Genomic DNA, 22,854 nt, shown 5'->3' on the forward strand with positions numbered 1-22,854 from the left:
GCAGCGTTCAGTTTACTCTGCAAAAGTTAACTACTAATGCGTATGCTTTATTTCCAGTTTAAGTTTGGCTTGTTTCATCTTACCGTCATCAGATTGAGATGTACCTTTGCCTGCTAGATCGAAGAGCCTTCTGTTATCGACTCTGTTCTCCACAAAACCACTTACATACAGATGTGTGAGCACATTGCCCCTCACTCTCCTCTCCACTAAACCGCACACGCAGCATCACTTGCATCTTGCAGGCTGAGGCAGCGCCTGCGGCTCCAACGTCCCCCTGCGCCGGGAGCACCAGGAGCACGCGAGCACCCGCCGCCACCAAGAGACCGCGGCTCCTTGTTGCGATGTGCCTGTCACTAACCAGCGATCGTGTTGACTCGTTAGCCCACAGCTTCCACTGAGCACCCACAAGCTGATGATTAATCTCCAAGGCCACCACGGCTTCCACCAAGCCCACGCTCCCCGGACAGGTCTCTGCGCTGCGGGAGCCGTGTCTGTGCTTTGCTCCTGAAAGCAGGATTTGACATTTTGCAGCGACCTGATGTTATCTGCCCGCACCTGGCGTGCCGCAGCATCCAGTCTCTGTAGTGCTGGGACGCCTCCTTTGCTGTCGCCCCGTCGCTGTGTGCATGAATTTGTCGTCAATGATTTAATCAGTCATTTCTTTGTTTTCTTCCATTTGTTAGGTAAAAATAATTCTATCTGCTCCCACATAGGTGCCTTGCAGTTGCTGGAGGAGTTCACCATCCTCTGTGCTTCTTTGCATGCTGCAAGAGCTTGGTCATATTAAAGTAATACCACCTGGGTTTTACTCTAAACTGGTTTTTCCTTTCCGTTTGCTCAGTTGCAGTATGTTGGGCGCTGGTACAGAGCCATGCAGTCCAGGAACCCCCATGGACGGAGGGAGGCTGGGGGAAAGCGTGTGCAGAAATGTGCAGGCTCACATCTGGTGGGAAGGCAGAAGTTCCCTACGTTAAAAGGTGCTTCCAGTAGAAATACCACACTGGAAAAAAACCAAAACCAAACCATCCCATCAGTGGGCTTGACCCACACTGGTGCCAGTAGATGTATCTATCTGGTCAAAAGCAGACAGGATTCCAGGGCGGCGTATGTTATCAGCATACACGTTAAATACTGAAGTTTAACTGAACTGACATACAGTGGCTGCACGAAGACGGCGTTCCCTCCATTCTGTGGAGGGGACAGTAAGGAAGGGGCTGTCAGAGAACGGCAGGTTAAAATGCCGGAGGCGACTTCTAAGCTATTAAACAGTTTACTTACTTGGAGAGTTTTCCTTTTGAAATACCACCCAAAACCATCAGGCGTATTATGGAGTTGGACCTCACGACGTGAGCATCGGACATGTCTAGACAACGTGAGAAAAGGAAGCAAAGGAAATAAGGATTTAAAGCCTGCCCTGTCTAGGGGATTTTCCTGTTTCCCACGTGCAAAAGCATGATCATTGCTTTCTAAAAACCAGCCATTTAGGATGGCTGCCGGGGAATAACACCCAGCCCCGGAGGCGGCCGGCAGCAGCTCACTCTGAGAAGCAGCAGCTCTGGCAGCGCCGCACGCAGACCCCTCAGCCAGCGGAGCTGCGCCCCGCTCCCGGCCGGGGGGGCCACGCGAGAAGGAAGAGGTGGCGTTTGTGCCAGCACCACGTTGCCCGGTCGCTCCTCGTCTGTTCCTGTTACGCGGCTGATCACAGGCAGGGCACTGACCTGCATTTCTGTTAGCTGCCGGTGTGCATGTTTGCAAACTGCCCCCTCGTGCGCACCATGGCTGATTCTGCCGCAGTCGTGGCTGGACGTTTGGCTGCACAAATAGCCGTCGGTCTGTGCCACACGCTACTGGTATGTGCGGATATAATGTCTGCTGCTGCACAAGCTATTTGTGCATTCACACAGTTACAAGCAAGACCTTAACTTATCTCTGCTTCGGCTTCCCTGTGCAAAATGGGGATAATAACACTTGGTCATTTTGCAGAAGGGCTCTGCGGTTCAGTTCATGAATATAAAGTAGCTTGAGATCCTCTGACGGAAGGTGCTGGAGATGGACAAAAGGGTACTAATGGCACAAAGCTGACGAAGTCCCAAGCACTGGTCTCACCCAGTTGTACTGTGCTTGCTAATCCGAGTGTGTAATCAGCGTGTACGTAGGCGACACGTTGGTTCAGGCTGTGTAATACGCAGCAACTTCAAAGCGCGCTCTCAATGTGAGCTCACGCTTCCCGAAAGGGGCAGGCGGTGTCTGTGCACACAGCCACAAAGGACTGGCGATGCGCAGATGAAAATGGAGACCTGTCTGGTAGCAGGAGCGCGAGATGGGTGTCTGTCTGAATACAGCCGTGGTGTCGCTCCTTGAAACAGAAAACATCTAAATCTCTCGCTCGCTCCCCACTTCTGCCTGTCAGCTCCTCCGAATGAAGTCCCAGCTTTGTTTTCCTGATTTCCATTTTGTATCCTAAAATATTCACTCCAAGTTCCGCTTGACAGACATCCCTAATCTAATCTCCATGTCTGCTTTCTAATTTTCGCAGTCAGGATAAAACAAATTGGCTGGCGTTAATTGCCTGTGCAGCGGCCTGGAGCTTTGAGCCGTGATTTACGAGCTCAGAGCAGGCGCTCTGCAACACATTTTTCTTAATTTATTTTTAATGAGTCTCTCAATTAATTTTCTTGGAAACATCTTAATGATGTTGGAGGCGGGTGTTAATGAGGTTTGTACCAGCACCTCATTTTGCATATTTTAAAGTACTGAATGGCATCACAAGCAAGCTCCTAGTCCTAAAACAGAAGAAAGCTTAAGGCTGGAGAGAGATACGCTCCTCAGCTACTACCGCTGTCTCAGCTTAGGCTTTCAGGCTGTATGGGACAGTTGGTAACTTGGAACGTCGGGAGGCTGAAGCCGGCCGAGCCCATAGGGACGGGACGACCCCAGCGGCGCAGGAGGGCCAAGGGGCAGCGCTAGGACGTGGCTGGTGGCGAGATGCTTCTTAACGGACTGGGTCAAAGCCTCCACTCAGCGCCTGGGCACGTTGCAGTTCTCCCCGGCACCCCCGTGCCAGCATGCCCTGCGACAGGGGCGCCCCGTCCCCTGCGGCCCCTCGGCCAGGTCCTTCGGGTGGGAGCGCCCCGGGGCGCGGGGGCCAGGCTGCCTGGGGCTGGCGGCTGTGGGGTGCTCCAGGGTGTCTCCGCCAGGTCGCCGGTTCCCTGGTAATTGCTGGTGCATGTGCCGGCGAGAGGCGGCAGCTGGATCGCCTTTGTTTTCTCTCAGCACGTCAGTCTTCATTAAACCGGAGGGGAATGAAAAAGGATTCACTTTTGTCCCAGCCAGAATGTGGCAGCTGTTTAATTTCAATTAACGTGGCACTGAAAAGAATAACATTACGGCAGTAATTAAAGTGAGACAACTCCCACCCCCAGCACTGTGCGGTGCCGGGTCACCCAGCAGAGGGTCCAGTTTGGCCCCCCCATCCTCCCAGCACCAGGCGAGCACGGGCAGGCGGCTGTGTGTCGAGGCGTGGGGCTGCCCCACGGGCTCACAAGGAGCTGGAGCGAGGTTGAGCCCTGCCAAGGCAGGCGCTGCCCGCAGCCCCGCAGCAGCCAGCCCCGGGGCAGCAGGATCGGCACCACAGTGGCCGGAGGCGAGGCGAGGCATGGCGGTGGGTCGGATCTGCCCAGGCACAGGCAGCGGGCACCTCTGAAAACACCAGCCCAGTGCACGGCCCCACCGCAGCTCCCCTGCTCCAGGAGCCGGTGGCCGGGTCCGTGCAGCGCAGCACAGCTCGGTACAGTGTGGCATGCATGGCAAAACACAGCACGGCGTTGCATGTTGCACAATGCAACATGGCACGGTACAGCACGCATGGCACGATGCAGCACAGCATGGCACAGCTCAGCACAGTGCAGCACACATGGCATGGCAGTGCGGACCACCACAGCACATGCAACAACCAGCTTGGCAGTGGGCACAGCCTGGCGGCAGAGCCAGGGCTGCTGCATGCAGTAACGAGGGCAAACGAGGTAGCAAAGGCCCACGTAAGCAGCGGCTGCAATGGGCCGCAGCGCTGCAGGCTGCAGATCTGCCATGCTAAGGTGTGCCGCCATGTGCTGGGCAGAGCTGCACCATGCCAAGCAGTGCCGGCTGCTCTGGGCTGAGTCCCAGCAGATGTGCGATGTGCAGGCTGCTGCAGGGGAGGGCAACCAGCTTTAATTAAAGTAGCAATAAGGCCGTGACACAGCACCGAGGCAGCGGATGGCAGCCACGGAGGCTCTGTGCCCTGTGGAGGCTCTGTGGCCTGGCTGCCGCTGCCTGAACAAGACTGAAATCTGCAGGGAAATTTTGTTCCCTTGCACTTGAACTAAATTCAATAGCGTCCTGCACAGTGGGGGTTAAGTGGCCCTGCTCGCAGGACTGTTGGTGCTGCGCCCACTCCCACCGCCTGTGGCTGCAACCCGCTGGTGGAGCAGGTCGTCATGGCAACTGATGATTTCTATTATGGTACATCTGCGTTCACCTTCTGGGTCCAGCTTGGCCTTGGAAATTTCCAGTTAAAATACTTACCTGTGAAACCGCTCTGAGCGTCAGCGAGGGGCGACAGCACAGGGAGCCCTGTGGCACAGGCAGCCAGGGCCATGGCTGTGCTCAAGGCAGCGCTGGCACCCAGTGACCTGCCCGGCCACCCCGGGCACCCCGGCTGCTGCAGCGTGTCCCCAGGCAGGGCGCACAGAGCAGCCGCGCGCTGCCCAGAGCTCTTGAGCCGTGGTGGGGCAGCCCCGGCCACTCCCCCGGCCTCAGCAAGCACGCTGGCCGGGGGTGCAAGGCTCCCCCAGCAGCCCCCAGCTCAGGCACCGCAGACCCCATCTCACCAGCCAGCAATCCCATCCGCACCAGCGTTTTGCCGCTATGGTTTTCATACATCTGCACTGCTGCACATTTACCTACCCTGAACTAGCACTGCCTCTCTCGCCGTCTGCTCACCGTCTTACGCAGTCCTTGGGCAGCTTGGCAAATTGCACCCATGCCTCCCACCTGCTACAGGGTGACCTGCGGCCCCACGGGATGGGGCAGGTCTCCTGTGCCCAGCAACTGGCTGGAGGTCACTGCCCGGCATTCCTCCTGCCAGCACCCGTGCATCCCCTGTGCACTGGCTGATCATTTTCCTAAAAGCCCTGGGTGAAGGTTCCCTGCAGCGTTGCACAGCAGGATTTCCCTTTGCAAAAGCTGCTTGCCCTCTCCCAGCAGATCGGCGTTGCACATGTGCCTGCTGATTTGAGTTTTTGTCAACTCCCCCAGCAGCAGCCGGGCTGACAGCCAGGCTCGTCTCCATCCTCAGAGCCTCTCCTTGCCCACGGGCGCTGCGCTTGCCCCAAGAAGCTCCTGGGGCACGCTCAGCCTGCCCTCGGGCCCGTGGCCTGCAGCCCTGCCAGGATGCGCCCCTGCGGCAGGTCCCACCAGCCGTGCCCCGTGCTTGGTGTGCAGAGCAGAGGGGCCGCACTGCGCAGCCGCCCACCCCCAGCCGCTGCCGTGACACCGCTTGAGCGGCCCCGGGGCCCGATTTGTTCACATTTACTATAGCACACGCACGCACAGACAGAGGGGTTTGTTTTGGGTTTGTTTTATTTTTTTCCTGCTATTGATCTGGTGCTTTAAGAGGGGAAAAAAATCTCCTTGCCTGTCTAAACACTATTGATCTGTGCTGGGAAGCCGCATGGACAGGGAAGGGCGTGGAGAAATTGAAATTTCATTTCCGACAACTTGTTTCTGTTACTTTTACCCTTTTGGACAGGGAGAAACACGGAGCAGCGGCCTCAGTCGATGTGGTCAATAGCTCCTCTGAGAGCTCGGCGCAGCTCTGGGGGGCATCTCGGGGAGCCGCAGGCCAGCGCAGTGGGAGGCAGCTGTGCCCGGCTGTCCCAGGGGCACGGCACCGAGCGTGGCACCGCTGCCAGCCCCACTGGCACCCACCTCTGGCTGCAGGCTTGCAGCGAGTCCTGGGGCCAGCAACGGGGCAGAGCACAGCACAAGGATGGTGCAAGGCGGGTAGCACAGAGAGAAGGGGGTGCAAGGGCAGTGTGAGCCTGGTGAGGCCCTGCCATGGCATGAGGATGCTGCAAGGCTCACCACGTATGCCAGCGCTGGGTATGCCAGCGGCACGGGACAGGGCTTGCCCGATGCACCAGCACCAGGAGGAGTTCCCTGGGGCACAGCGTCACCAGGTTCTGGTTCTGGGCATTGTCCCCAGAACCGGGCCAGGGCACGGGCTGCGGGCAGGGCAGTGTCATGACATGCCAGAGACAGAGCACGGTCGAGGAGGAGTATGCCACATGAAGGCCATGGTGAGGGCTGCAGGCAGCTGTGGGGGCCATGCTCTGCGGAGAGGGGGCAGGTGCTGCTGGAGGGGAGGGCCGTGGCCCCCGCGCAGCTCTGCCGTGCTTTTGCAGGAGCCCCAGGCTTGGCATCTCCCATTGGCACCGGGTGCTCCCGCGATGGGGAGTGGCAGTGGCAATGCCGCGGGATGGGGGGGCTGCCCCAGGCAGGGCTGGGTGACATCCCTGGCTGCCCCCTCCCTGGGACCAAGGGTTGTCTGGGGCCAGCGGGCAAGGCCTGTCCCATCTTGTGGTCCCTCCAGCAGCGAGAGAGTCGCCAAAATGTGGCATGTCCAGGGAGGTTCCTGCACCTCTGGGCCAGCCTGAGGGTCCCTGCGGAGGGCTGCCAGGAGCAGAGGAGGCACCATCAGAGCTGAGCAGCTCCATCCAGCAGCTTCAGCAGGAGACAGAGACCTGGCAGCCCCAGGTGAGCAGTGCCAACCCCACTCCCACCCCAGGCACTGGTCGTGTAGCTGCAGGCTGGTGGCCGGGTGGTATAGGAGGCCCTGGCCAGCCCTCGCCTGTGCCACCAGACAGCTCGTCCCCCAGGGCTGGGGGAAGCACAAGGGCTCAGGGGTGCCCAGTCCTTCTGCGGCTGCACTGGTCCCACTGCCACCATTTCCCACAGCAGCCACAGCTCATGCTGGCATCACTGCAGTGCCAAGTGCCAGCACTGTCGGGGGCTTGGCTGCTCGTGAGCCTGGGGGACGGTCAGAACACACACACAGGGTGGCGCTGCCTGGGCGGGGAGAGGTCTGCACCCACCAGTCACCAGCACACCCCATTGCTGCTCTCTGACCAAAACCTGGACTGCCAGCGTTTGTCGTCCAGCCCCAGTGCCTGCCAGAAGCTGCAAGATGGGCTGGCCACAGCAGCGAGCCAGGCAGATGCTGCTAATGCTACGTCCTAGGGCCAAAGGCAAGCGTCGGTGCTGGAGCCACGGCAAGGGGAGCCCCAAGCATGCCAGGACACGCAGCAGCAGGAGCTGGAGCCAGCACAGGTGCTGGCCTCGATACAGGCTCTGCAGCTGGACCTGGACTTCTGCAGGAACACAAACCGCGAGCGGCTGGTCCAGCTGCAGCAGCAGGAGTGTGCAGTGCAGCAGAAGCACCAGGACTTGGTCTTTCTGATGCAGCAGTACCAGGCAATGATGAGCAAGGTACCGCTGCCGGGCATAGTGGCCACAGGCCGGGCTGCATGAGTCCCCCGCCCTTGGCCACGTGCCCCCCACAGCCATCCCATCGCGGGCTAGGCACCGTGCCTGCCCAACAGCCCTGCCTCTGCAAACAGCTGGTGACCAGCCCCCAGGGGAGGGCAGGGGATGTCCTGCCAACCACCTGTGGGACAAGGATTTAGCACCGCACCCAGTATGGGCCATGCCAGACACAGGGCAGGCATGGCTGGTGTGGCCCAGTCCACCCAGCTGAGCAGAGCTGGAAGACTGCAGCCCCCAATGGCCCCACTGACACCCTGGGCACCATCCCAGGGCTGGTGGCACTGCTGCAGCCCACAGCCTTGCCAGCGAGCTGGGCTCACTGCTCTCCTCATGTGCCCGTGCCCTGTCACAGGTCAGGGACCGCAGGGATGCCTGTCCAGGGCTGCTGGGTGTCCAGCAGACACCCCACAACAGGGAGGGCACTGCGGGGGCTGCACAGGGATGAGCCAGGAGCCAGCAGCCGTCCCACCTCCCACCCGGTGCAGGCCACATCCCTCCGCCGCAGGCCCTCCCTAAGAGCTCATTGCCCATGGGTTGTCCCCAACGAGCTGCTTCTCCAGCCCCAGCCTCTCCACAGCAGGAGCACGGGGCGATCCAGGGCGTCCCGCACCCTGCTGGGTACCCGCAGGCCAGTGATGCACCTCTCCACAGGACCAGACGGATAAGGCTGTGCAGACAGAGGTCCCCTATGTGTCCCCCCAAAGCCATTCTGACACCAGCTACAATATCCAGGAGCCCACAGAGCTGCTCGAGCAGGTCAGTGCCGGCAGCCACAGCACCGGGGCCAGGCGGGAGCCGGCAGAGAGCACGTGGCTGTGCTGCTCACACAGGTGGTGGCAGGCGCAGAGCTGAGGCACTGCAGGCAGAAGTGGGCAGCTGAGCAGCTCCAGTACCAGGCACAGGACATGGAGCTCGGGAGGGCGGCCGAGCGAAGCAGTGCTGAGGAAGGTGGGGTGGGCGAGGAGGGGGACATCCAGGGCCACAGGGCTGGGACATGTGAGGACTGGAGCCTGCAGCCAGCACCCTGGGGTTGCATGCTCTTGGTGACTCTGGTGGGGAGGCAGAGCTGGAGCCAACAGCTTGCCCCGATGGCAGAGAGCAGCAGCAAGGAGGCATCTGGCACCCATAAGGCTAAGTGCACACAGGGCTGGAGGATGAGGCAGGCGAGCACCCCAGGAGGCAGCAGGCAGTGCCTCCCCATCGGTTACTGCATGTCCACGTGCTACAGCAGCACTCAGTCCACCATGGTGCAACAATGGGGAAATGGCAAGACCCTGCGGGCACCACAGGCTCCTTGTGCTTTTGGAGCATCACTAGTTGCAGATTTACAGGGCAGACAGCGTTTCCCTGTGCAACAGTTCTGGAAGGTGGAGGGGCAGCTCCCCGAGGCTGGGGGGAAGCAGCCAGGGAGGCATAGGAGCCGCGAGAGCAAGTGTCCCAAAACTGCACTGCAGGGCTGAGCCCTGCTCCGCTTCCCACAGAAGCCCTGGGACAGAGTCGGGGGAGGCAATGCCAGCCTGCCCCCACTGTCTCAAGCAGCCCAGCCACCAGCAGAGCAGCTGCCAGCCCCGGTCATCCTGCAGCACACGGAGGAGCAGCCATGCCTGTGCTTGGGAAAGGGCATGCAGCACAAGGCCAACTGCGAGGTGGAGGCCGAGCTGCAAGCACTGCAGAAGCAAGCAGCCAGCAGCAAGGCTGAGCAGGCGCAGAGCAGGTAGGCAGGCCCTGAGGCTGGCTGTCCCTAGCACAGCCAGAGCCCGACCAGGGTTCTGCCTGCACCCGCGTCTTCGAGGGAGGGCAGCCTGGGGCTGCCACAGCTCAGACTGTGCCCTTGCCCCAGGGAGCTGGCAGCGTGGCTCCAGGCAGAGCTGAGCCAGTGGCAGTGGAAACAGCAGGTGACCCTCGAGCAGGCGCTGCAACACATGCACGCTGCAGCCCATGCCGAAGAGAAGCTGCAGAGGAGCCAGGAACAGCTGCAAGCCCTGAGGGAGCAGGTAGGCAGTGGGCAAGACCTGCTGTGGCGTCCCTCCATCAGCCTGGCCCCAGTCTCCTCTGTCCCCATGGATAACCCAGGGCCTGCCCAGCGCCAGGAGCAGGCTACCACACTGTGGGAGCTGCAAGGGGAGCTATGCTGTCAGCAGGACAGGAAGGAAAAGCTCTAGCAAGAGCTGCAGCAGGCAACGGAGTGGACAAGCACCCTCAAGAGAGAGAATAAAGCCCTGCAGCAAAGCCTGTGCTGCAGGAGTGGGCAGTGAGCTGGGATCGGCAGCAGAAGAGAGGGCGCAGACCTCGGTCTGGCAGGAAGCATCACTAGCACAGCAATGCAGCACCCACTAATGCATTGCCTTCTCTGCAGCTGGTGGCAGAGAGGGAGCAGAGCCAGGGCCTGTGGCACAGCCTGGCTCGGCTGCAGGAGGAGCTGGAAGCCACCCAGGCCCGGGAGCAGCAAAGTCTGCAGCAGCTAAGTGGAGCCCAGGAGACGATCCAAGACCTGCAGCAAAAAGCGGCTTCCAACAGAAAGCACCTGGCAGAGCTGCTGCAACAGGTGAGGGGAAGGACAGGACAGCCCCGAGATGCAACCAGCTGCCATGCAGCCCTCAGCACCAGAGCAGCAAAGTGCTGCAGAGAGCCCTTTCCTGCTTCTGGGCAAGAGGAGCCCCTGGGGGAGCCCCAGCCTGCCCATGGCTTGGCCAACCACCCTCCCTGCTCCACAACTTTGCATGCAGGTGCAGGACATGGCCACCCTGCAGGCAGAGCTGGCCCAAGCCCAGCAAGAGAAAGCCAAGCAGGAGGAGAAGATTACAGCCTATGAGGAACAGAGGCAGCAGCTCCGCTGGGAGCTGAGGAAGCTGCAGGGGTCCCAGGAGCAGAGCCAGCAGGAGGCAAGCGTGTCCCAAGCCTTCCCACAGGGCACTGGGAGGCTGCGTTCAGCCCGTCTCTCACTGCCTCTCTGTGCCACCGGCAGGCCCGCTCCCTCCAGGAGAGGCTGCAGGAGCTGAGCAGCCGAGCCCAACGCTGGCAGCAGCTACACCAGGACAGTGAGCGAGCTCTGGCTATGCGAGAAGAGGAGCTGGTTGTTTGCAAGGTGGAACTGGCCTTCCTCAAGGAAGAGCTCAGCAAGGCCACGGAGCAGGTGCAGGATAGAAACAAGCAGCACCGCAGCCCGAGGGCAGGAGCGCAGGCTGGACCCCTAGCACCAGGGAACGGCAGATCCTGGCGCAGGGCAGAGGTGGCGAGGACAGGACAGGGGACAGCGTACTGCAGGTCCCAGGCTGCCGAGGGAGGAGGCTGTGGGTCTGGCAACAGCAGGGCTAAACATCTTGTTCTCCTTAAAGTAGCCCTCCTTGCTCCGTTGCTAGAAAGAAGTCCCTCAGCATGAAACTACCCTGTTATGAGAAGTTCAGGGCCAGTAGTGCTGAGGTGACAGTTCTCCAGAGCAGCTCTCCCGAGACACCGGCATCTCCAGCCCCTCTGCTCAGCCCCAAAGGCTGCTGCCCCAGCACAGCCTGGTTTCCCCAGCTGCCTTCAGCCCCAGACACACAGAGGTTGGGAAGAGCAGTCACGTGCTGCTTCACACATGGCACGGGGGGGTCATTCTTTCCAGGTAGAAACCCTGCACTCTTCCCACGTCCTGGCACGCTCCGACAGCAGCAGGCTGCGCACAGAGAGGGAGCTGGTGCTGGTCAACATGAGCCAGCGTGCAAAGGAGCAGATGTGAGTGAGAAGCCTCACTGGAGTAGAGAGGGCAGGCGGCTGCCTTCTCCTCCCACCAGCTCACTCAGCTCACACCTTGTTTTCAGGCAGTCAAATGAGAAACTAGGGCACAAGATCCAGCAGCAAATCAAGCAGACCGCAGAGCTGACAGGCGAAAAGGAGTAAGTGGTGAACATGGGGAGTGGGGCTGAGCTCTCCGCACACAGCAGTTACTGCTGCCGGCAAAGGTGTATGGGACAGACGGACAACTACTGGACTACCCAAGCTCCTGCAAGGCCAGCAGATCAGGACTGTCTCTGCACCACTGCATCACCTCGTCTCCCCTGCCTGTCCTCCAGGTATCTTCAGGACACACTGGGCAGGATGCAGGAGGAAAACACCTACCTGATGGTCCGAACACACGAGCAGCACCACAAGCAAGAGCAGCTGAAGGTGAGCAGAGTTCCTGGCACAGCCTGGCCTGAAAGAGGGCTGAGCCTGTGGTCTTGCGTGTACAGGGAGAGCTGGGCAGCGCTGCCTGCCAGGGCACGGGCTGCGGGAGAACTGCCTTTGCAGTAGCATGGGCCAGGGCTGGGCCAGGGACAGGCTGTCTTTGCCCCCTAGGTCAGTGTAATTCTGTGCCTTGTCCCAGGCTCTACAGGGCAACAGCTTGACAGTACCAGCCCTGCACGGTTCTGCAGGGCTGCCTCCACCCAGCACAAGAAGCAGCGCAAAACAAAGCAAGGATGAGACTGACAACCTTTGAACAAATAAAATTCTTTCTGTTCTGTAGCAAAATTAGTGCCAAGCACCAAAGCCTTCCTGGGCTGCAAGCTGTAGAGAGCCTCACAGAGTACAGTGATCAGAGGAGCAGGCCACTCTCCTAAGACTCGGCTGCTCCTGGAAGTCTTTACGCCTCAAAGCAACAGGCGCTGCCGCCTTAGAGGCCAAAGCGGGCTGGGGTACGTCGTGGCGTCAGGGGCTCCCCCTGCTCCTTCCGCCCAGGGGTGTAGATCTTAGTAGATCTGCCAGGAGAGGACAAGGGCGATTATTGGAAGACGCAACCTTTCCCTGCACCAGAACCCCCACAGGGAAGTTGGGATCCTCCACACAGCTCACTACTCCCGCTCTTAAGTGGGCAACCCATGGCCAGGCAGGGCCAGCACCTACCGTGCGCTGCCGAGTGGGTTACGGCGCTCCTGCTCCTCCCGGCGGGCGCGCAGCTGCTCCTCAGCCAGAGCCATCTCTTCCTCCATGGCAGACGCTTCCTCCTTGGCACGGCGGCGGTTCTCCTGCAGCAAGGCAGCAGCAGGTCAGGGATAGGCAGAGGGCTGGCCAGCAGCAGACTCTGCAGGCCCACAGGCCCGTTCCCTCCATGTCAAAACACACACACACACACTGTACTAGAACAGGCATGCAGTGGGCCTGCTGTCTGCCAGCTTGTCGTGGACAGGAGACTCACCTGGCGGGACTTGCCAGCATGTTTGATACTGTAGAACATAGGGCCCAGCTCTGCCAGCCACTCTCCATCCACAGCAGTGACACACTGCATGTATTCCTGCAGGGACAGAAGGAAAGACCAGGGTCGCAGGCTGGCACTCTCAGGGCCTGGGCACCATTTCCAGCACCATGGCAGCTCCCTCCCTCCCCCACTTGCTGGTGGCACTTCTCAGGCTGGGACTATACCCCTTCCAGACAATTCCTCCTGGCCTCAGAACCTGCTATGGGCTGGACTTGGTGAGACCGCAAAGAGGTTCAAACATGTCCCACATAGGCCAGGGAAAAATATTGGGAAAGGGACAAACAGGACTCTGCAGATGGCACAGACATGCCTAGTTGGTGTAGATGAGAAAGGCTGAGAACTGCCCTTCTGACAGATCCTAGTTATTACAGCAAAGCCCTCCCATCGCCCTCAGAGCACTCCTCACCCTTCTTGCTAGCCCTCAGCTCAAGCTCACCTTGGTGGTCATGACCAGCTCATGATACACAATGTAGTCCGGTGTGTAGCCCATGCCGAACAGGGAGCTCGTGGGGTGCAGGTGGCAGGGCATGCCTGTGCGGATGTTCACGTACTCGCCGATGCCCTGCGAAGGGAAGTGTGGTTAGCCCACCTGTTCCCAGACAGGGCCCCTCAGCCCCCAGACTGGCACAGACACCTCTCACCTTCAGCTTTGCAGCTTGATGGAAATACGCGGCACAGATGCACTTCCTGACAACGTCCCAGTCAGTACCACAGGACGCTAGGCTCATCCGCTGCTGCACCATGATGTCCTTGAGCTGGGCACGCACCTCCCGCACCTGCAAAGGGGTGTAGCAGTCAGATCCCTCTCCTGCGTAAGGCTCCCTCCCCCAGCCTCATTGCCACAGCCTCACCTTCCGCATGGCCTTGGCATGGATGAAGTGCTGGTTGCACCACAGCGTGGAATAGCTGTTGTTCTTCCACTGGAGGTAAACATTGAGATAAGTCAAGTGGTCACTCTCTGGAACAGCAAATTTCTCCCGCACTTGGTCACTCTCCTCCTCTCGGCCCTGAAGGGTGAGCAAAGAGCACAGGTTAGTCAAAGAGCAGGGGAAGGCCCCAGACTGCCGAAAGAGCAAACAGGTACCTTAGGCCGATAAAAGATGGCAGGCACAGACAACATGGAGACAATGAGCAAGATCTCAGAGCTGCAACCCATATCACAGGAGACAATGAGCATTTTGGAGAGCGCAGGATCCAGTGGGAACTCCACCATGAGACGTCCTGTTGAGGTCAGACCACCTGTAGGAACAGCACAGGGATCAGCAGCTGGACAGGTCCCAGTCCCACGGGCTGACAGCTTGCCCCAGCAGCCAATACCTGTGTTATCCAGGGCCCCCAGGATCCACAGCTGGTACATGGAGTTCAGCATGTTGTCCTCGGGAGGCGGATCCATGAAGTGGAACTGCAGCAGGTCCTGCACACCCAGGGACTTGAGCAAAAGCACTACATTGGCGAGGTTGGTGCGCTGGATCTCGGGCACCGTGGTGGTCAGCAGCTCGTTCTTGTAGGCACTCTGGGTGTAGAGCCTAGGGAACAGATGCCAAGAGCATGCTCCTCCCGTGCAGGCCACTGTGTTCCTTACTGACTCACCAGCCCTTGCCCAAGCCAGGCACGGCACGGGGCAGCGCCTCTGCACTCAGCCAGGCCAGCCAGCAGGACCCAGGGAGGAACCTCCTACCCTGGCCAAAGTGTGGCCTCCCCAGCACGTAAGGGTGCCTGGGCTGCAGTACAGCGTACACCCCTCTCAAGCACAGTCGCAGACTGGGCGCAGACCAGTCTCAAAGCAAAGCTTTGAGAAAGCTGCCTTTGGCTTGGCTGCTTTCCTGACAGCAGCAAGGGTGGAACAGCCACAAGTGAAGATGGGAAAGGGAAGAAACTGGAGCATATCCTTTACTCTGCAGAGGCACTGGGTCCAAAAGAGAAGTCCTCAAGGCCTGCCTACTGCCCTCATCCCCCAGAAGCTCAAGATAACAAACAGCTCCATTGAGAAAAAAATACACATAACCTGATGCCAAGCTGCAGATACAACAGGAACAGGAACACCGGTGATGTACCTACCTGAAGCAGTGGCCTGGGCCTGTTCGGCCAGCTCGGCCTGCCCTCTGATTGGCATTGGCTTGACTGATGGGGTAGATCTGCAGTGCATCCATGCCTATACGGGGGTTGAAAACCTGCAAGGCACAAGAAGAAGAGACTGAAGTAAGGGGAAGGCTGGGTTACTACCACAGAACTCCCTCAACCCAACCCCAGAGATCACAGACATAAACAGCACAAGAAATCTTAGCTTACCTTCAACTTGCAGTAGCCAGAGTCAATCACAAACATGATGCCATCCACTGTCAGCGAGGTCTCTGCAATGTTAGTGGCAACAATGCACTTCCTGACCCCATCTGGAGCCTGCAAGCATACCGCACATCAGTCAACTCCCTGGGCAAGGGCCTCTGCACCACTGAGGAAGAGTGCAGAGCAGCAATACGGAACCCAGAAGGACGGGGGTGACTCTCGGGAAGTTGAGGGGGACACATGCTTTTTCTCGCCCTCCACATGCAATACAAAAGGCGTGTCTGCACCCCTCACTCATGCTCAGTAGTCCTTCCTGCACTAGTATCCCCTGTCCCCACTCCTACCACAGAGCACACATCAGCACCTTCTGGAAGATCTTGGCCTGCAAGTCCGACGGTAGCTGAGAATAGATAGGTAGTACAGCAAGAGCAGGCGCCTTCTCCAGCTCCTCAAGGTGCTCCACAATTTGCTCTGAGGTCACCTAGACACAAAGAGGGGGGTAAACATAAGATTAAAACAACAAGGGGGTAGGACAGTGCCTGCCCTTCCAGCTCACCTCTATGTCCTCCTGGCCAGGCATGAAGATGAGGATGTCTCCGGGAGCACCAGACAAATGGACCTGCAGGGCTTGTTTCACTGCAGCCTCCACATAATCCTCTTGCGGGGTCTGAAAGGCACAGCCCAGGTTACAGAAGCCAAGAATCTCACCTGCCCCATCCTGTGTGCAAGACTCCATCATAGCACGGCTACTCCTCCTCTATCTTTTCTGTCCACCACAGAGTACAGTACACCCAAGTGACAACCCCCTCCTGTCACGACAGGACTTCACTCTGCAACGTTGACCATACCTTGCTGAAAAGAATATCAACAGGGAAAGTGCGCCCAGGAATGTGGAAAATAGGAACGTTCCCAAAGAAGGAGGCAAACTTATCTGCATCCATGGTGGCCGAGGTGACAACAAGCTTCAGATCTGAGCGTCGGGCCACCACCTAGAAAGCAGATGAAAGGAACAATAAGGAAGGGGCATTTGTCCATGGCTGCAGGCTGCTTCCATTATTACTGAGACAACAGCACAGGACAGAGCTTCAGCGGTACTCTAGAGGCACTGGCCACTAATGCCAGGGAACACAGATGCTATGTGATCTGTGCAGTTAAAAAGACCCGCCGACTTCGGTCCAGGGAGCCTTAAGCCAGCAAAGATCGCTGTACCTCGAGTGTCTGACAGTTAGCCAGCAAGCCTCTGGCAGCACTTAGGCACTAGGGGAGATTTAACCGCCCAGAACCAGGGACCAGGATGTTGGAGCAGCAAGTGCAGACAGAGATGTGGCAGCTCTGCTTCCCTCTCCCAGGCCTGGTAGAGAAGGGCTGTCCCTGCCAATACTCTGCTTTAAGACCAGCTCATGTGCCCTCTGCTGCTGTCCTCTAGTCCGGGCTCACACACACCTCCCGAAGCAGGCCAAAGAGCACGTCAGTATTGAGTGAGCGCTCATGTGCCTCATCCATGATGATAGCGCTGTAGTTGTCCAGGTCAGCCTCTCGCAGTGACTCACGAAGAAGGATCCCATCTGTCATGTATTTGATCACTGTGTTCTCGGACGTGCAGTCCTCGAAGCGGATGGCATAGCCCACCTGGGAGGGCAGAGATACCAGCAAGTCTTCCAACAGCCCCATGCACTCGCTGTCATCAGGCTGCACCCCTGCACCCACTGCCAGACTCACCTCCTCTCCCAGACGCACCCCCATCTCTTCACTGACCCGCTTGGCAACTGACATGGCCGCCACTCGGCGGGGCTGAGTGCAGCCGATCATGCCATAGTCTGTGTAGCCATCCTCGTGGAGGTACTGTGTCAGCTGAGTCGTCTTCCCACTCCCTGTCTCCCCCACCACAATCACAATGCTGTTATCTCTGAAGAAAGGGAAAAAGTATTTCTTCATCCACCACAAAGAAGGGCTTTTGCACTCACAGCCCTGGCTGGCCACCCAAGCGTCATCCTACTCTGGCGGGAGAGCTGCCACCAACCACACAAAGCAGTGGGCTTTGTTTCCTGAGGGTACGGCTTCCAAATGGGCCATGCATCTAGGAGAATTTCTCACTTGTGTTCCTGAGATGTAGGCCAATGCCCTGGGGATGCTCTACGACCAGCTCCCTAGCAGCCATACCTGAGGATGGAGAGCAGCTCCTGCTGCACAGCAAAGATGGGCAGATATTGTCTCTGCTCCAGGATTGATTTCTTCTTGGCAAACTCGCTGCTGGCTTCACTTTTTTCTTTCATGTGTTCAGCAAACTTCTGTTCAGTCCTAAGGAAACACCAGAAGTCCTGAAACTGCCTCTCCACACACTTTGCTATGCCTACAGCCCCCGTCACCAGCTGAGCAGGAGTAATTCAAAGCAAGCTCCTACCTATAATCCACTTTGCCATCTTCTGTCACCATCTCGTCCTTCTCTTCCTCTTTCTTGATCCCCATAATGTCTCCCAATTTTGTGCCTGCCAGCTCCCAGTGCTTATGCTGAGCCTGGAAGGACAGAGAGCAGCGTAACTTTGCCACAGCAAGCACTGACAAGTCATTCTTCTCCAACCTTACTTGTACGACTAGGAAAGCATATCAGCCCCACAATTCCCCAATGCTACAATGCAGAATGCACACCCCATTCCTACATCCAGTCCCCCCCTTCCAAGTGAACTGGAGCAGAGCTTTTAGACACGGGTCTGGATAGAGAGACTTCAGGCACAAGATGACCAACCAACTCCTAAGAAAATTATTCCAGCTGCTGACCCATCCATTAAATTCAAACTTAAAGTTATACAAATCTGAACCAGAGATAATCTTGCTCTTGACAGGTGCTCACAGAACTCTCTCCCACCTTCCTGTTTGCTCTCACCTCTGATATCAGTTTAGCTTCCACCTCCATTCCACTCATAGTATACGTAGCTCAAATCCAGCTCCATTTCAACTTACAAGGAACACACCTGTGCTTTCCCCACAGCTATCACATAAGCTTTAGAGAAAGTCCCTAGAAAACACCCCCAAAAAATAATATGCTACCTTACTACATCCTCCTCCTCACAACTCTTCTGCTGAGACACGACAAGATATATCCTGCTGCCATACTGACTGTTGCCTGTCCCTAAGCTACCTTGCGTTCTTCCACCTACTCTCTTCTCTCATGATCCAAATGTCCTTTGGATCAGACTCCTGTGCACAAGTGCACAGGAATTCATGTCCCAGGCAGCGCCTCAGGAAATCACATCACAGCAGCTGCTTATGAGACAATGCAATGAGCTGGGCTGGCAGGATATCCCAGCTCATAAAAGTATGAACTCCTTATCGTCATTGCCGCCAAACCCTGTATTCTGCAAAGTCCAGACAAAGACTGTGAGGCACTGCAAAATGTGTACAGCAGGGTAGTAAGCTAAAAGGTCACAGCATACCCTCTTACGCTCCTTTTGCTCCCTGTGCTTGCGCACCAATTGGCTGCCTTTCCGGGCTATGATGGCCAAATCCGAGGTGGCATCCTTGACAGGGATGACTGGCTCTGGCTAGAGAAAAGAGGTGTTGCTTCAGCACAGAGAGCTCACGCTTGCGGGGCTCCCTGCCATCAGCACCTTCGGCCACAGTCTCTACCTGCTTGGTGAAGACAATCCTTCCATCTAGGAAAGGGGGCACTAGGTTGTGCACCAACAGATGTACTTTAGCAGAGTTATCCTCCTCAAAATCTTCGTCCACTTCAATCCGATGAACCACACCGCTGGTCAGCATGCGATTCGTCTCCCAGCGCTCGTTATCCTGCAGAAAACAACGTACCAGAAAATACACAGAAGCCCCACAGAAAGCCCGAGAGATCACACCAGAACACTGAGGTCGGGTCTGGGCCCCACACTGACAATAGGATGAAATTGATGGTTCCAGCCTAGGGAGCCTGAAAGTAAGCGCTAGGGAAGAAAGAGTAACTGGGAGCAGCAGGGTACAGGAAACAGAGTGGCCATATGAAGTACACGGTCAACAGGACTGTCTCCAAGGAAATGCAGGACAGACATTGTCCACAAGGGTCCTGCCATACTCAGAATACGCCAGGAAGTCTGGACATAATCCTGCTCATGCGCTGAGGGCAGCAGCCCCCAGCGTCCACTGGGCCAACGGTAGATAACCCTAGTAATGTAACTCTCACCCCAGAATAGTAGGAGCATAGCTCTCTGCATTCCCGCTGCCCTGGACACTGCAATCCACCACAGTCACGATGACTGCAAATTCTGCCCCATGCAGGAGACACGGGGCTGCGCTTTCTGGGGGAACTTAACAATAGTTTCCCTGTGAGCCCTCGTTCGGTCTGGGCCAGGACACAGACCGTCCTTCTCCACCCGAGAACAAGGGCTCAGCCTTCATGGCCAGCAAGCAGGTCTCTCAAGGGGCAGCAAAACAAGCAGCACCCACACGTTCAGAGCAGCTGACTCCACATCTCGCCCCTACCTCATTGATCTGCCGCCGCTGTGCCGAGATGCGCTTCTGCCTCTGCTTGTGCAAGTGCTGCTCCCGCTTCTTCACGTATTCCTCAGAGGAGTAGGCCAAGGGGTTGTGAAACTCGTCGTAGCCCTCGTCCATCATGTACCAGTCCCGGTCAGCTTGCTGAGAGGGGAGAGGTGCGGCCCTGAGCTCCGCTGGCCCCGCAGGCTGGGCTGGGCAGCCCCCCGCAGCATGTGCACGCCCGCAGAGACACTCCCGGGCCGGGCCCTCCCGCCAGCCAGCCCAGCCCAGCAGCCCCCAGCCCGCTGTCCATCCCGCTCCTTGCCCGCCTTCGGGCTCTCACCCGCTGGTCGTCCTCCCACTGCTGCCGCTCCTCCTCCGTCTCAAAGGCAATGCCCTCCTCGCCATCCGCACGCCGCCCTGCAGGGGGTGAGCTGGTCAGCGCGGGAGGAAATCCCAGAGCCCGACCTTGTGCTGCGCAGGGGAAGGGGATCCTGCCGCTGCCCAGCCCAGGCAGCTCAGCCCAGGCTCCTCACCTCTGCCTCTGGACAGCCGCGGCGTGGCCCCCAGGTGTCTCCGGTCATCAGCCCACTCGTTGTATTTGTATGACGGGGTGGGCAATGGCGTCTTATCTGAGTACCTGCTCCTCACAGACCTGAAAAAACAGCACGAGGGAGGAATTGGTGCCCACAGCCAGGCGCTGCTCTTACGCAAACCTTCCCCTTTCTGCAGCTCAACAGCTCATAGCCGCAGCCCCAGGCACGGATACCTGTCCCGGTCTCTCCGGTCCGTGTCCCGCAGTGATGATGCCCGGTGGCTGCGCTCTGAGTCTCGATAAGAAGGCACAGGTGAGGGAGATTCCCACTGAGAGCGGCGGGCACTGCTGAAGCCACTATCATCTTCCTCCCAGCTGGAGCGAGACGGCGTGGCTGCATCTAGCAGGAGAGATGGGGTTTGACACCTGATGTTCAAACAGTGACCCCAGGCACCTGGAGCCACCTCACACTTTCTAGCGAGGAACACTGAGAGAAAGTACCCATTTGCCCTCCCTCTAAAAGGAGGGGCTGGCCCAGCAATTCCAAGGAAAATTGCCAAAGGATCACATTTCTATCATGTAGACCCAGAACAGACCCCACTGCGCAGAGATCAGCCAGATTTTCACACACGCACCTGGAAGATTGCTCCCAGACCCAGGTCAAGCTAGAAGTTTTATGCTTGCCCTAACCACAAATGTTAGAAGATACAGGCTGTTCTACCCACTCTTGTCCTGACAAAAACAGCAGGAAACAAAGAAAAAAAAAAAAACAAGCCCCTCCCTGTTAGGCCTCACACGAGAACTCTACCAGGTCCCAGTCCTACCTTTGGGCCGATGTCTGGGACTCTCCGGTTCACTCCTCCTGCTGCTCCGCTCCGATGAGCCATCTCTCTCTGATCTGCTGCTGTGACGACTTCTGTCCCGCTCCTCTGCGAAAAGAAAGTAGGATCAGATGCCCAGTGCACAAACGGGCTTCCCAAGTCTGCTGCAGAAAACACCCCGAACATTAGCTAAGGGCTACAAACAGGCTGAGGGACAAGCCCAAACCCTAACCAGGAAGGGTCACAAAGGTCTCTGAGCAGTTACCACGGTCCCGTTTACGATCATGGTCCCGATCCCTACTGCGTTCCTTCTTTCGTTCCTTCTCCTCCTTGGAGGATGCAAAGACTCCATGTTCCCGACGCTCCCTTTCCCGCTGCCGGCTGCGTTCCCAAAACTCCTCGCTGACACCCCCTGTGTAGGAAGGTGTTTCCACGTGGACGGAACGGTAATGCCTGGAAAGGCAGAGCAGAGAGAAGAAAAGATCAAAGTGCTGAGGAACAGCTGGCCTTTGACTTGTCTCATACAACTCTAGTTCTAACCTCTGCTACAGCAGAAGCTTATGGCTAAAAGCGCTCTTTCCATCCTTTGCTAACAGCCCACCAAGCCTGCCGATGCTCTCAGACACGTGCACTTCTGAGCAGGCCACTGCCTCCAGGCGTGCGGAAGCAGACAGTCTCACGACCAGGATGACTGGTGCTTGCAGGCCTAACGGCATCCAAAAGCACTCCTGCCCGTAACACCTCAGGGAAGGCACCAGTGAAAGAGCTTTTCCCAGACCTCCTCGGGTGTAGAGGTGCCCCACAGTCCTCCGCCGAGGAGCTCTCCAGACCTCCCCGCACACAGGAGGGCGCAGCCCCCGCAGACGCTGACAGCGCTCGCAGCCCACGCTCGCTGCCGCCGGCAGGGACCCAAGGGCTGTAAAGCACCCGGTGCCACCGCTAGCACCAGGAACCCCCGAGCAGGCCCCACCTGTCCTTGCGAGCGCTCCGGCTGCTCCGGCCGGTGTCCTCCTCCTCCTCCTCCTCCTCGGGGCTGCCGGCCTCGTCGCGGCCCTCTTCCCAGTCTTTGTAGGAGGAGACCCGGGACCGCTTTCCACCGGCCGCCTCCTCCTCACGCTCCCGCCGCTTCTGGGCCGCCAACACGTCCAGGCCCAGCAAGGAGGACCGCGGTGCCGGCGCCTTGAAGACGTGCTGCTCGGCGGCGGCGCTCCGCCTGCGCAGGACCAGCCCGCCGACCTCGGCGTCCGGGCTCGTCCCCGCCAGCCGGTGCAGCGACTCCTCGCTCGCCTCGGCCATCGCCGCCGACGGCTGCTACCACGCCGCGCGGGGCCGGGCGGCCGGGCCGCGGCGGGCTCCCATGGGGCCTGCGGGGCACAGGTCAGCGGGAGGGTCGGTACCGGAGCGCTGCCGCCGGCCCTCGGCCCCGCCGCCCCCCACCTGCTTGCAGTTGTCTCAGCAACCGTAAACCGGCTCCCTGAGCGCCGCCATAGCCGCCCCACAGTGCTCCGCGAGAAGAGCCGCTCTAGCCCACTTGCACCATAGACATAGCGGCCAGAGCCTATAGGAGGGGCAGCCACCACAGAGTCCAACGACCGCTAGACAAGACGTGCTACCGGGTCTTTGGCGGACTTCCGGCGTGGGGAAAGCGTGTTGGGTCACGTGGCCGCGGGAGGACTTCCGGCGCGGAGGGCGCGGCCGGAGGAGAGCTGTGGCGGCTGGGGGCGGGCAGGGACGGGCCGGGGGGAACGGGACGGGACGGGACGGGCCGCCCCGCGGGCGGGGGAAGGGGGGAGCCCCACGGGGCCCCCGGCAGCCCCTGCCGACAGGCCCCCCCTGGGAAGCCCTGCAGGGGCTCCACCCGGAGCCACGGGCACCGCCCCACCGGCGGCAGGCGCACGCACGCGCTCACCCCCCCGCAGGGACGGACGGACGGACGGACGGACAGACAGACAGAC

General features: G+C 58.7%; 1 protein-coding gene across 2 annotated transcripts; it reads right to left on the minus strand.

The window, feature by feature from the left end:
• Window positions 1–3,262: 3,262 nt before the first annotated feature.
• DHX38 (DEAH-box helicase 38) lies at window positions 3,263–22,533 on the minus strand. 2 transcript variants are annotated; one of them, XM_082320488.1, is made up of 27 exons: window positions 22,337–22,533; window positions 21,870–22,263; window positions 21,165–21,352; window positions 20,903–21,007; window positions 20,313–20,478; window positions 20,080–20,198; window positions 19,887–19,963; window positions 19,550–19,705; window positions 18,707–18,868; window positions 18,514–18,621; window positions 17,484–17,596; window positions 17,243–17,380; window positions 16,802–16,988; window positions 16,526–16,711; window positions 15,931–16,071; window positions 15,639–15,749; window positions 15,447–15,563; window positions 15,089–15,196; window positions 14,858–14,970; window positions 14,117–14,325; window positions 13,884–14,038; window positions 13,651–13,806; window positions 13,441–13,575; window positions 13,236–13,361; window positions 12,740–12,835; window positions 12,448–12,569; window positions 3,263–3,368 (listed from the first exon to the last, which is right to left on the minus strand). In XM_082320488.1, the coding sequence occupies exons 2-27, from the start codon at window positions 22,193–22,195 to the stop codon at window positions 3,278–3,280; spliced, it is 3,711 nt and encodes a 1,236-aa protein (XP_082176614.1). In that variant the 5' UTR covers window positions 22,196–22,263; window positions 22,337–22,533; the 3' UTR covers window positions 3,263–3,277. The 2 variants fall into 2 exon arrangements, with proteins under 2 accessions (XP_082176614.1, XP_082176615.1); XM_082320489.1 differs by lacking the exon at window positions 3,263–3,368 and adding an exon at window positions 12,035–12,302 and having other exon boundaries at window positions 21,870–22,533.
• Window positions 22,534–22,854: the final 321 nt, after the last annotated feature.

Source organism: Platalea leucorodia, assembly GCF_965183815.1.
Source record: "Platalea leucorodia genome assembly, chromosome: 8".
Classification (NCBI taxonomy): Eukaryota; Metazoa; Chordata; class Aves; order Pelecaniformes; family Threskiornithidae; genus Platalea; species Platalea leucorodia.